Source organism: Miniopterus schreibersii (assembly GCF_964146895.1).
Source record: "Miniopterus schreibersii genome assembly, chromosome: 13".
Lineage (NCBI taxonomy): Eukaryota > Metazoa > Chordata > Mammalia > Chiroptera > Miniopteridae > Miniopterus > Miniopterus schreibersii.
The window spans coordinates 45039718-45053087 of record NC_138113.1 but is presented as its reverse complement, the minus strand read 5'-3'; the positions used below and the strand labels follow the sequence as shown (position 1 = coordinate 45053087).

At 42.0% G+C, this 13370-nt stretch overlaps 1 protein-coding gene across 1 annotated transcript; it reads left to right on the top strand.

Moving 5' to 3' along the window:
* Window positions 1–347: 347 nt before the first annotated feature.
* Window positions 348–2515, top strand: LOC308566260 (regenerating islet-derived protein 3-gamma-like; the record flags this gene model as incomplete). Its single annotated transcript, XM_081156426.1, has 5 exons — window positions 348–428; window positions 970–1088; window positions 1287–1424; window positions 2038–2164; window positions 2448–2515. The coding sequence occupies exons 1-5, from the start codon at window positions 353–355 to the stop codon at window positions 2513–2515; spliced, it is 528 nt and encodes a 175-aa protein (XP_081012552.1). The 5' UTR covers window positions 348–352.
* Between the last annotated feature and the right edge of the window lie 10855 nt (window positions 2516–13370).

Below are 13370 nucleotides of genomic sequence, written 5' to 3'. Positions count from 1 at the left end.
AAAGCCTAGTCTTTTCTGACTTGACCAACCATCACAGATACCTGCAAAACAGGTAAGTGGGAACTGAGAGAAGGCGAGAGCCATGGCAGGGGGGTGCCTCACACATTTGGGGTAAGGCTATAGGAGGATTCTAGTCTTCAAGGAACATCAGTGTCAGGGTAGGAGGGTGTGCAGATTTTCAGTAATTTCCAGATTCATAGAAGGGGATAGATGTCACCAAGATCAATTTATTCCTAAGGGACTAGCCAAAAGAAAGACAAGAGGGAGAACGGAGGGCTCTCTGCATGCCCTCTCTCTGACCACATTTCTCTTCTTTAATGACCTCTGATTGCTTCTCCAAGTCACAGACACAATGCTGCCTCCCATGGCTCTGCCCAGAGTGTCCTGGATGCTACTGTCCTGCCTGATGCTCCTATGTCAGGTGCAAGGTGAGAGTTCTCTGCCTCTAGCACTGGGTTCCTGTGAAAGCTCAGGGCCAAGAAGAGGAAGCCTCCTGTGTGACGCAGGTGGCAATGCTGAGGTGAATCCTCACACAGTGAAAGTGCCTATAATTCCTCCATTATCCCTCCTTCCTTCAGGGTAGTCATGGTGGAAGGTGCCACGGTGGCCCATTAGCAATGGAATGAGATGATTTCCACTTTGTCAGTGGACTTTATATTGTCAGGGTGAAAAGAAGAAACATGAAGGGTCAATAGTGAGATACACACAAGATTGATTGGAAGACCCAGTGTGAGAACAGTGAGCTCAGAGGGAGGAGATGTTGGACTTTTGAATAAAGGGGGGGAGTAGAACAAAAAGAGACGGTCCTTCATTCAGTGAGGCTGAATAAAGAATCCAACAGTGAGGCAGTCAGGAGTGTGGTGTCATTTCCCCAAGCATTTGCCTCACAGATACTCCCCAAAGTCACTTCCCAAGACCCATTACACTCTTTATTTTACTGCTTCCCTCTTTCTTGTTCCCTTTACCCAGGTGAAGAAACCAAGGAGAAGTCTCCTGCTCCACGGGTCAGCTGTCCCAAAGGCTCCTATGCCTTTGCCTCCCACTGCTATGCCTTCTTTAGGACACCGAAATCCTGGAATGAAGCAGATGTGAGTAGTTGCATTTATAGTTAGAGGTGATAAGGGAAAGTGCACTAGGTAAGCCAGGGGTCTGCATTCTCCAGAGTTTTGGGGGTGAGAGTGAGCACCCTCATCTTTTGCACACACACCTCTTCTCACCTATGTTAGCCCTGTGCTTCCCCCACTGACATCTCAAGCTCCTCCTCAGTGTCTTCTTTCCCCACACAGTTGGCCTGCCAGAAGCGACCCTCAGGATTCCTTGTGTCTGTGCTCAATGGGGCTGAGGCCTCCTTCTTGGCCTCTCTGGTCAAGAACAACTTGAACGCCTACTCATATGTCTGGATTGGGCTCCATGATCCCACACAGGTGAGATAACATCTCTTATCTGTTACCTTCTAGCTCTTATTGTTACCCAGGCTACTCCCTGCCCCTTGTGCCTCTGTGGGAAATATGATAAAGAGCCCTGGAGCTCAGAGATCCTAGGGTACATTTGGGGTAAAGTAGGACCTTGAGGTCAAGTGAAAAGCTGAGTTTTGTGGAGGATCCTTAAACTGCAGTAAAAATTAATGCATGTCTTGTCAAGCTTTTTACACAACTTACCTATGAATCCTTGTAATTCAGTTCTCTGAGTTGACTGTGTCTACACACAGTGTGCTGAGGGACCCTAAATGAAGATAAGATGCATTTTCCCCTAAAGAACAGACATTGTCTTTGAAGACTGAGGGTAATTGGAAATGTACCAATTACTGTCTAGCCAGTAATGTGTTACTCTGGGTAGTATCATTGTTGTTTGTGTTTATTGGCTTTGGTATTTGCCAATATGAGCAGGTTGTTAGGGAGAATTTTCCAGCAGTGAGCTCTGTGGCAGCATCTGGAATAGCAGACCGAATTCCATGCTGCTGAGGAGGGCATCAGATAGGATTATGCAAAAACTCTAATAGCCATTCACCCTTACCTGGCCCCATTCTCTACTCTCTAGGGCTATGAGCCCAATGCAGGAGGATGGGAGTGGAGTAATAATGATGTGATGAATTACTTTGCCTGGGAGAGAGACCCTGCCCTCATTGCAAACCCTGGCTACTGCGGGAGCTTGTCACGAAACTCAGGTAAGGGACAGAGGAGCCACCTTCTGGCCAGGCTTTCCATCCCCTCATCCCTCATTTCTGGGTGTGAACTTCAGGGAATCCTCCTGAACCATGAATGGCAATATTGGTCTGTCTTCTCCCATCTTCTCTTATCTCTCTTTTCTTTGAGTCTCCTTCCCTTCAAGTGGGACCTTGCCTGGAGATGAGGGAGGGGTTTTGAATCCTAGGCCAGAATCTGGGATGCCTCTCCATTGTGTCACAAGCTCCACCAGCCCCATTCACTGTAACTCTTCTGTCTCTCTAGGATATCTGTCATGGAAAGATTATAACTGTTATGAGAAGTTACCCTATGTCTGCAAGTTCAAGGGTTAGGTCAGGTGAGAGTCAACAACCTGAGATTCATATGCAGCTCATCATGGACATGGGACCAAGTGAGAAGATCCACCCAGGAAGAGAATATTTTTCCCACACCTCAAATCTGACCACCTCATTCTGACCTTCCCTCCTCCCTACCTTCATTTCAGGCTCTGCTCTAAATGAAACCTGAGTTTTCTAAGAGAAATAATAAAAATATAGTGTGCAATTGCCTGTCTTGTGTGCTTCATTCTCATTGAAGCTCAATGAAGGGGAGGAAACTGGTGGGGGAGGAGACTCCGTGGGTCTTATCTCTGCCCAGTTTAACCAAGTCCCTGTAAAAATGACTAAATACACATCCTACATTTGGGATGAAGTGTGTTGGTCTTGCTCATGCAGGATTTAGGTTACATATGAAGACACTGCTGTCCCACAACTCTACTGCTCACACATTCCCAAGACCAGGTGTATGATACAACCAGCCGTAGTACTCCCTACATTATTAGGTGAAGCAACTGGCTTTATTATTTTTTTAAAGTTCTTTTTAAATTAAAAAATTCTGATCTCTCATAATAGTACAATAAAAATGAATAAATACAAAAATTGGATAGAAGACAATTAAAATGTATAACCTATTTTTTGTTTAGTTTTCTCAGATATAAAAATAATCTGTGAAATTACTATAAAATTTTGCAATGTCTTTTAATTTCTATACCTACCATGCCATGGTTGGCTGGTAAACTGAGTGGGAGCACTGGTCCATTGAACTATGGGTTGCTTTGTCTCTAGAGGTCACTTGTGAGAATGGACCCCAGCAGGCCCTCTGTCTTTGGGCTTTAAAACATTCTGGCTTCAATTAGGTTGGAATTGGGATGACTTCAATGTCTGGCAGAATTTCTATTGATAATTTTTGAATAAAAATATAATTGAATATAAAGTGCAATAAAAATAATTTTTTTGAAAGTTAAAAAAATAATGTTTTGAAAAAAATTTCTCATACCTGAATGAAGGCAAGCCACAGACTTTTTATGTATTTGTATATTTCAAGACCACTATTGTATTTTCTACCTTAGCATTGCCCCTCCTTACCCACATGTTTCTATTGTGGACAAAAATATATACCTGTAGAGTTCCCTGCTATGGAATCTGAGCAAATCACGATGGTCAGGGGAGTGTCATGGCCTAGTGCTTAAAGCCCGAATTACTGCACATCTTAGAACCATTATTGGAGCAAAGAGTACATACTATCTTGGTTGAATCACATGAGTTATAAACTTTCTAGGATCTTGGAGCGTAATCATTATCAACTAAACCTTAGGAAGGTTTACCCTTAGAAGGACAAAGGGAGTGGCTTTTCTTAGTGGCACATCTGGGTGCTATTAAGAGAATATTGAAACTGGGTAGGTATCCAAGGAATATTATCACACACACATTCAGATTGAGACTTAGAAGTACAGTTGTCCCCATGTATCCACAGGGGTATGTTCCAAGTTCCCCAGAGAATGCCTGAAATTGTAGATAGTACCAAACTCTATGGATACTACAATTATGCCTATTGCAAAGTTTAATTTATAAACTAGGCACAGTAAGAGATTAACAACAACTAATAATAAAATAGAACAATTATAAAAATATACTGTGGTAAAAGTTACATAAATGTGACTATTAGGTAAAATAAGGCTTACTTCAACACAAGCACTGAGATATTGAGAAAGTGGATCTGATGGCTACTAAGTGACTAAGGGGTGGGTAGAACATGCAGCCTGGGTGCCCTGGCCAATGGGGCGCTTTGCATCCTGGGCTGGATGGAGTGGGATGGCATGAGATTTCATCACACTATTCAGTATGGCCTGAGACTTAAACATTATGAACTACTTATTTCTGAAATTTTGTATTTCATATTTTCAGACTGCAGTTGACCCTGGGTAACTGAAATCTTAGAAGGAGAAACCGTGGATAAGGAAGGGGGTGCTACTGAATATAAAACTTGACATCACAATCAACTGGAATTAAACGATGGATTGAAAAATGGAAATCAGCAATTACCATATTACTACCATTGGAAGAATAAAATTACAGGCATCCCCTGAGTGGAGCTCCATCCTAAATTTGGCAGACTTCAAGTCAAGAATCAGTCACTTTCTTATAGTTAGTTTGACACATGACATCATAAAATATCAGTCTTCCACTTTTTCTTGTACCTTTGGTTGGATCTTTTAAGTTCTGTTTGCCTACTTGCATTGTGGGTGCTCCTTTGTAGTTTCCCTTTGCCCAGATAATTATGTGAATATGCCATGGTTTTTCTCATCACTGTTCTCCCAAGGATGTGTTAGACATTATGATATTTAATTTACCTGGAACTACTTCAAGGTCACTTACTGTCCGTATCTTAGGTCTATAAATCAACTGGCTGCTCAGTAACTTCTTAAAATGCTGAAAAATCATGACCAGTTTTTTGCTGCCAGTCATTTTCCCCTAAAGAAGTACTTTCTGACTCTCTTAAAATGAAAACAATGTGAAACATCATTGCAAACAGTCATGAACACTTTAAATCATTTATTTAAAATAATTTTTATGCCATGGCCGATGTGGCTCAGTTGGTTGGAGCATCATCCCGAACACCGAAATGTCACGGGTTCAAATCCCAATCAGGACACATAACCAGGTTGCAAGTTGGATCCCTGGTCCGGGGCTTACTGGAGGCAACCAAATGATGTTTCTCTCTCTCCCTTCCTCTCTCTAAAAATCAATAAACATATGCTCGGGTGAAGATTAAAAAAATAAAATTTATTCCTATCTTTTCTAAAATGAAAATAATAAACATTTGGCAAAGCACATAAATTTAATAAATTGAGTTATAGCTATTGAATTGAATATTAACCATTATAAATTACACTGCAATGTTTCACATTTGCTAAATTATAAAATGTACATGTGGGAGGAGGCAATAAAGGACCACCTTTTTCATTCCCCGACTCCCTGTCCAGCTTGAGTGCTTTTGTCAGAGCAGATGGGGAAGTGTTGTCATAACAGGACCTGAGAGAGGGGGCAGAGCCCAACTCAAAGCCGAGCGAGTGAGCAGAGCAAACAGGACACTGAGAGAGAACACGGGTGATAGGAGCTCAGAGAGACGCCCAGTGTGGAACGAGGCTCTTTCAGGCACAGGCTGGCATGGCCCTACATGAGCTACCCTCCCCGCAGTCAGTGCCAACTTTCCTTCAGGCAAAGGTGGAGTCATAATTTTCTAGGTACTCTCAGGTGCCCAGTTCCTACATACTTGAGAAGCAGAGGGCTTGAGAACAAGAACCTTTCCATAGAGGCTGTTGTCCAGAAGGGTATGAAGAAAATCAGGCCTGAAAATAATGAAGATATAAGGGGAGAGATTCATGGAAGAGAGACGCAGAAAAGAGTAGCCAGAACATTCCTCCTACTGACAGCCCATTTCATCTCCTGATTTTTGCTTTTCTCCCAAACTCATGAAAATGACCAGTACTTACCTATGTAGAATCTGATGGTATCAGGTGAGGATAATAATAACAATAAATAATAATTCTTCGAATTGAATCCAACTGTAAGAATTCAGTTGAAAATCTTGCTTCAGTATAAAAATTCTACCTGTGAGCTTATAGCTCATTATTTTAAAATTTTAAAAATACAACAAAGTAGGTGTCCACTCCAACCTCACTATCAATTCTCTATAATACATCAACATCCATATGTAAGTGGGAAACTATCATGTTCAAATGAAACACTTTTTAAAACTTGACTTCCTGCCCGGTCGGGCGTGGCTCAGCAGTTGAGCTTCGGCCTAGGATCCAGGCGATCGGGGTTCGATTCCCGGTCAGGGCACATGCCCGGGTTGTGGGCTCTATCAATGACTCTCTCATCATTGATGTTTCTATCTCCCTCTCTTCCTCTCCTTTCCTCTCTCTGAAATCAATAAAGATTTAAAAAAAAAACAAAAAAAAAACCCACAAAAAACTTGACTTCCTGATTGGCAGACAACTAATGAGTTTGTTTGAACCGTTTTTTATTTGTATGAGGTACCATGACCCAATGATGCCTCTCTTTGCACCAGCAACATCTGGCCCCTTTATTCACACTTAGTATTCTCTTCAAAGAACATGTGACTCTGATATTTTATCAATTGTGTTTGAAATGTAAATTGGGGCTTATCCTACTTGTAATTTTACTAAAAGATTTATGTGGAGATTTGGAAATGCATGCGCAAAATTTTCTTGTATAAACTTTGGCTGATAAGTGTTTCACTGAGGAATATACACATACTATGGAGTTTGATTAATTAAAAACAAGAGGTTTTCTATCAAGAAAATGTTAACCAGAGATGAGGTCTGCAGAATATGCCTGTAATATCTTAGGTGCTACTCAGAATTTACCATGGGGGTGGTGAAAGCTTTCTAGTTGTATAATGCTTTGTGCTCATTTATTCTTCAATTCCATCCTTTTGATGATTGTCAAATGTTCAGCCTCTCTCTGCTGACAGCTTCCTACAGACCCTCACCCAGACTCTTAAACCCATACAAATCAGCTTTTTTAAGAAAAATATCATTTACTAAATGGCATCTCCCTCCAAAGCATAGGGCAGGCTTACATACAGTTTTGGACATAGAGATATTGTTTTCCTTCAGAGTGAGGGAAGACAGGCCTGCTTATTGTCTAAGACAGTAAAGACATCTTCCTCTAAAGAAAAGGGTAGATTTGCTACTACACATGATAAAGATTCAGGTTTCCTAAGTTCCTGTAGTGTAATTATAAGAGATATTCCTTTTCTGTAACACAACCCACTGCATGTGAAGGCACCTGTGTGGGCCCATCTATGTCCCCCCAATGGGACATAAGAGTAGAGAGAAACAGTTAGGGGCTGAAGTCCTACACAGGTGGGGGCTGGTTGGGAGAGTAAGGGAGCATGGCAACAGGGGCAAGTACATGCCAAATCACAGAAGAAATTCCTCAGGTCTCACGTCCTTCAGTTGTTTTCATATAAGAATAGGGAAATTATGCCCATTATACATCTCAGGGAAGCATGAGTGGCAGAAAAGCTCAGGCTATGTGGAATTCTAATGACCCACAGTGACCCTTGATCTTATATAATATCCCTCCTTGAGTGTCAATAAAGTCTTTAAATGTGATTATCAACTCCTAAATTATGTGGTGTTATATGGCAAAAGGGATTCTTGACAATATGATTAAGGTCACTGATCAGTTGGCTGTGAGTCAATAAAAAGGGAGATTTTGGAACATTACTGAAGTGGACCCATCTAATTATGCAAGCCACTTAAAGGCAGTTTTCTCTGATTGGCAACATAAGGGGAAGTCAAGAAATTCAAAGCACCAAAAAGATTCATTGTGCCATTGCTGACTTAGAAGTTGAAGATGGCCTCATACCAAGACATGCAGCTGAGTGGCACCTGAGGTGACAGCCAGCCAGAAAAAGGGGGCTTCTGTCCTAAGACTGCAAGGAACTGAATTTTGCCAAAAACTTGAATGAGAGTGGGAATTTTTGCACAGCAAAAGTAAACTAATACAATGAGTCTCCATGGGATGAAATATGTGGGCTGAGGCTAGAATTCCTCTTGACTCATAATAACCTTCTCTGAAATCAAAGACCCTGTGCCTCTTAGATTGTAATGAACAGATTTTAACCTATCACTGGTATATCCTAAGCCTATATTAGACCATGCTTAAAGAAAATACTGAGAAAGAATTCTCAGGTCTGATCCTACTGTATTCTCTAATTAGAAAAGTAAAGAAAACACCAACCAATGCTGACCAGAACCAACAGAAAATTCCACCAGATTTCAGAATCTGAGGGCAGGCCAGCAGGGTCCCATTAGGGAGAAGCTTAGAAGAGACTCAGAGTGTTTTTACACAAGACACAGTGTGATCTTGATTGAGCTTCCAGTGTGCTCAATAGAGGAAGAGCAGCATGGGCTTTCAGGCTACTTGTGTGATGGTCAAAGTTCAAATAAAAGACTGGCTTAGTAAATACGGAGACATTCTATCACATGATACAGGCAGAGGACAGGTCAGGAAACTGATAGCAGGGGAAGACCAACAGCAGGAATCTGCAAGTAGGGAGTGTTCAGAGACCAAAGAAAGAACAGCTTGATCTTAAAGGAAGAAAATTAAAAAGAGTGGACCACAAAAGAGTTGAATTTTAGCCCCTCTTCTTCCACAGTATGATGCTGGGCAAGTCAGTTAACTGAATTTCAATCTGCTTTTCTTACTGTCCAAACAGAGCTGCTCCACATCTTGTGTCTCTGCCTCCCCTGTCCCTGTGTCCCACAGATTGTCCCATTATAGGTTGACATACTCTCTGCCCATCTCCTGCTGCCCTGCCCCTCCCTCACCAACTGTTCCTTCCTACTCAAGGCCCTGGGAACTAGGCATTTGGTTGCTTCTGGGGCAGGGCCAAGGCTGCCTTTGACTTGGACAGTTTGCCAAACTATTTGCGGGAAAGGGACCCCGTCTGTGAAAATTCCCAGGGTGTACTTGGAGGAGGTTACTCCTGATGTCACAATTTTCTTGTGTCAATGTCCTCTGTAGGACCTCTGAGATTCTGCCCTTGACCTTCACTTATAATTCAAGCTCAAGGCTTTAAAGAGGAGAAATCTAGAGGAAAAGATGTTTTTGGATTTGAGGAGTTTACAACTTTTCTGGAGACTCCCTACTCAAAAGAAATAAATTCAATATCTGCTGGCTTGACAGGGTGTGCATGACTGTTCAAGGATATAAATTTGGAGGAAGAAGAGATCATGAACATTTTTCAGTAATTGCTGGCTCTTTTCCTGATACCGTTGTGTCCTTTATTTCTATGGTCACATGATGAGACATGAGAAAGGGGGAGGTTGAGGTGCTGACTATCTGTCCTTCCAGGTCTCCATCCAGGTTTCAGTTTATCTGACTCCATGGTTTGCTGCCATGGGCGGGGCTTGCTTGTACCTATTTTGAGATGGGGGAAAACAACAACTCCCTCCCAAACACACACACACACACACACACTTGTGATGTTGGTGTATGTAAAAGACAAATTGTGGGTCAAAGGATTGGGTGCTTGATATGTCACATTTATTCACTTTTTAAGCTCTTCCTGCCATGGCAAGAATGATTAGTAATGGGTGGTTACTTAGTGAAATCACTCAGGCCTCAGCGATCTAGATATGTTAAACATAAAGATAGTAAGAGAGGGAGGTCAGCAAGTTTTGTTAATATAAAAAAAAAAATGATCCTGAAGCAAAACTGCTCAGGGTCAAATGAATTCTACTCCAATACTTATTAGCTATTTGTTCTTAAGTTACTTACCTCCTCTGATCTTCAGTTCCTTCAACTGTTGACTATGCTCAATAATAGCGCCTACATTACTGGACTGCTGTGATGGGGATTAAACCAATTACTATTTGTAAAGCATTTAGGATAGTACCTCGCACACAGAGCATGATAAAAGTGTGTGTTAAATAAAGTTTTCCTTTGAAACACAAATGACTGTTGTAGGTTTCCTCATACCTACAGAGCACATGCAGACCACGGAAAGACCTCAGTCCATCTCGTATTTCTTTATCTCCTATTCTCCTCACTCTGATCTTTACAGACAGACTCTTACTCACATGACTGCCAAGGATTAAGTCAAGAAGAAGATAATCTTTCTATACAGAGTCTAAAATATCTAATACATGGTGGAAAGTCGTGGATTGTTACAGGAAGATGGCCAGCAGCATCACATATCAGACATAGCCTTGAAACTTCCAAACTCTTATTGGGAGCTTATTAAATTATTCCACCTGGGGGCACGTTAACACTAGGTGTCCAGGAGGCTGCTTTCTATCCGTCAGAGGACTTCCAGAGGACATATGATGGGAAAGGCCAAAAATGAGCTCCTGCGAACCTTGTGAAGTGAGAGCAGAGGAAAGAACTTTGAGGCTTCTGAGGACAAGCAGATAAATATTGAAGGGCTGGGGGCCAAGACATCCCTGAAAAAGACACCACTCTGGACACAGCAGAAGTCCTTGGTTTTATTAGCCTGCATGTGGAATCTGGCCAGCCCAACCTGTAAGCGACAAGAATGACTAGAAACAGCGTGATCTGGGGCAATAATGATTTTGATGAGAAACTGTGCCAACTGTTATTTGTTTTAAATCTTCCTCTTTTATCTCGCAACTGTTCCCTCTCTAATATCATGCAAGCTCCAATATAGTCCATTATGCATTTTATTTATTATTATTCTTTATTTTCTGTATTTATTTTTTTCCATCACCATTTGTCCCTCCTACAACCTTCCAACTCCAGCCCTCCTCTCCCCTCTCTCCCAAAATCACCACACTTTTGTCTGTGCCCATGAGTTCTTTCTTTCTTTTTCTTTTTTAAATATATCTTTATTGATTTCAGAGAGACGAAAGGAGAGGGAGACAGACAAAAACGTCAATGATGAGAGTCATTGATTGGCTGCAGCCAGCAACCCGGGCATGTGCCCTGACAGGGAATCGAACCCCGATCGCCTGGATCCTAGGTCGATGCTCAACTGCTGAGCCACGCCCGGCCAGGCAGTTCTTTCTTTTTTTTCCCCTTTTTTCTCCATCTCTCCACCTGCCCCAACATTCCCCCCTCCCCACCAGAGCTGTCAGTCTGCTCTCTATCTATGAGTCTGTCTCTATTTTGCTTGTTAGTTGAGTTTGTTCATTAAATTCCACATGTGAGACTCTGATTCACATAGAACTGGAAGTCCTAGCCTCAGCAATCAGACAAGAAGAAATAAAAGGCATCCAAACTGGAAATGAAGAAGCACAACTGTCATTATTTGCAGATGACATGATACTGTATTTAGAGAACCTTAAAAATGTCACCGAAAACTACTAGAAATGTACACTGAAAGCTTCAATGACTCCGAAAACCTAGCTTCATATTCAGCTACTTGGACCTTCCTCAGGCATCTGCTCCCTAAAGTTCCCACCTGGTGGGACCCTGAGAACTTCTGTATCATGCTAACCCCTTATGCTCAAACTTAGTGGCCATGTTTAAATTTATGAAACTATTAACCCCTGCATCCTGATGTGGGTCTTGAGGAGTTACTGAGCCTAAAGGGAATGGAGGAACTGTTACAGGACAATGGAAAGCTAGGAAGTTTCTGGGACACATGGAATAAAGAAACTGAAGCAGGAAAATTAAACAAAGACAAAAAGTTTTGCAGGTTGCTTGTAGCAGGACCTTATCTTGAGAACAAAGGGTTAAAACCCCTTCTCACTAAAGAATGAGGGAGAAGAGAGGGAAAGGTTCAAATGGAGGAATCAGAGACTACTTAATACAAATCATCTTGAAGCTGTTTAAACAGCAGGGAGGAGGGGGAAAGAGGAGTGCCTGCTGTTTAAACCCTGAAGCCTGCAGTCTGGGTTTGTCAAGACAAAGTTGCCAGGTGCCTCTCACACATTGTGGAAAAACCATTACCAAGAAAATGGAGGGACCTTCAGAGTTAATCTGTACCTGGATATCTTAGCAGAGGAATTAAAAAACACACCTTATAAACAGGATGGTATATAAGGCAGAAAGCCCCCAGCCCACTGGCTCTTCAGATTGGCTGAGAGGCCGTCTGCGCTTCATAAGCCAGATGTATAGATTTGCTTGCCTCGCTTTACTAATAAATGTACATGCTTTAATTTTTTTTATAAATCCACTTGCTTTAATGTTTTCATAAATTCACTTTATCACAACACAATCAAGGTCATATGAGAAGATAAGAATTGAGGTTGGGGACAGCCCTCTCCCCCTGACTCAGGTGGCTGGTGCCTGTCACAGAACCACCTAAAACCTCAGGAAATTGTGCTTAGTCATTTGGATTCAGCCAAAGTCCTTCCCACCCCTACCCATGCCTACCACCAAAGAAAGCACTCCGTATTTACAGAGTGGAGAAAGTGCTCTACCAATTTACTATTGAAAGAAGGGGGGTGATAGATTAAAGAGAAAGGAGCCTTTAAATGAAATGTCCCCAGTAAGCTCCCCTTACCAAGATTCAGCCACTTTCCTTTTGCATGAACAATCCCAACTGGGTGTGGTTTGTACTGGGGAATGCTGCTGGTGGAAAAGACTTCTAAAGATCCCCCTGCAGATACAACCATCAGCTTGAGAGCTATGGCCTCACACACTTTCCAAAGATGTGCTGTTGTTTTTCAGAATGGTGTCTGTGGTTCCTCCATCGTAGTCTCTTCCCATCATCTGTGGAGGAATGGGTAAGCTCTTTAGTGCAGAAATTCCACGTGCCCGTGCCTCAAGCATTTTGGATGCAAAGTATCTGCGTTCCCAGGAGAGAGAAACCTGCAGTGGTGAATCAAGCAGATGGTGAATTTCATATGTGGAGTCTTTGGTGTTTTAAATCTCCTACACCCTGCCCAACATGCTGGAAAGGGCTGACACACAGTGAGGGTCTCGTATGATTTTGTTCAGCTTGTTATATGTTGTTTTAGTGTCTTATCGCAGTTATAACAATTTTTCACAGACTTGGTGGCTTAAAACAACAGACTTTCATTATATTACCTTTCCAGAGGCCAGAAATGACAGTATCATTGGGACAAAATCAACGTGTTTGCAGAGCTGTGCTTGCTCCTGATGCCGAGGGGAGCCCCTCCCTGCAATGATGTATACTGTGGGGCCAGTAGCAGCACTTCCTCCACAGCGTCGTTCTGAAGTTGAATAAGTTGGTACATAAAGAAGCTATATACAATAACTGGCTCTTGGGCAACATTTAATAAATGTTGATTATTATATTTGAATAAGAACAGTATCCATTCTAGAGTCATATCCAAATAAATTCTTTTTCATAAATTAGGGACCCTGTGTGTGCAAAGCCTAATGCAGTTTGTAAGACAGT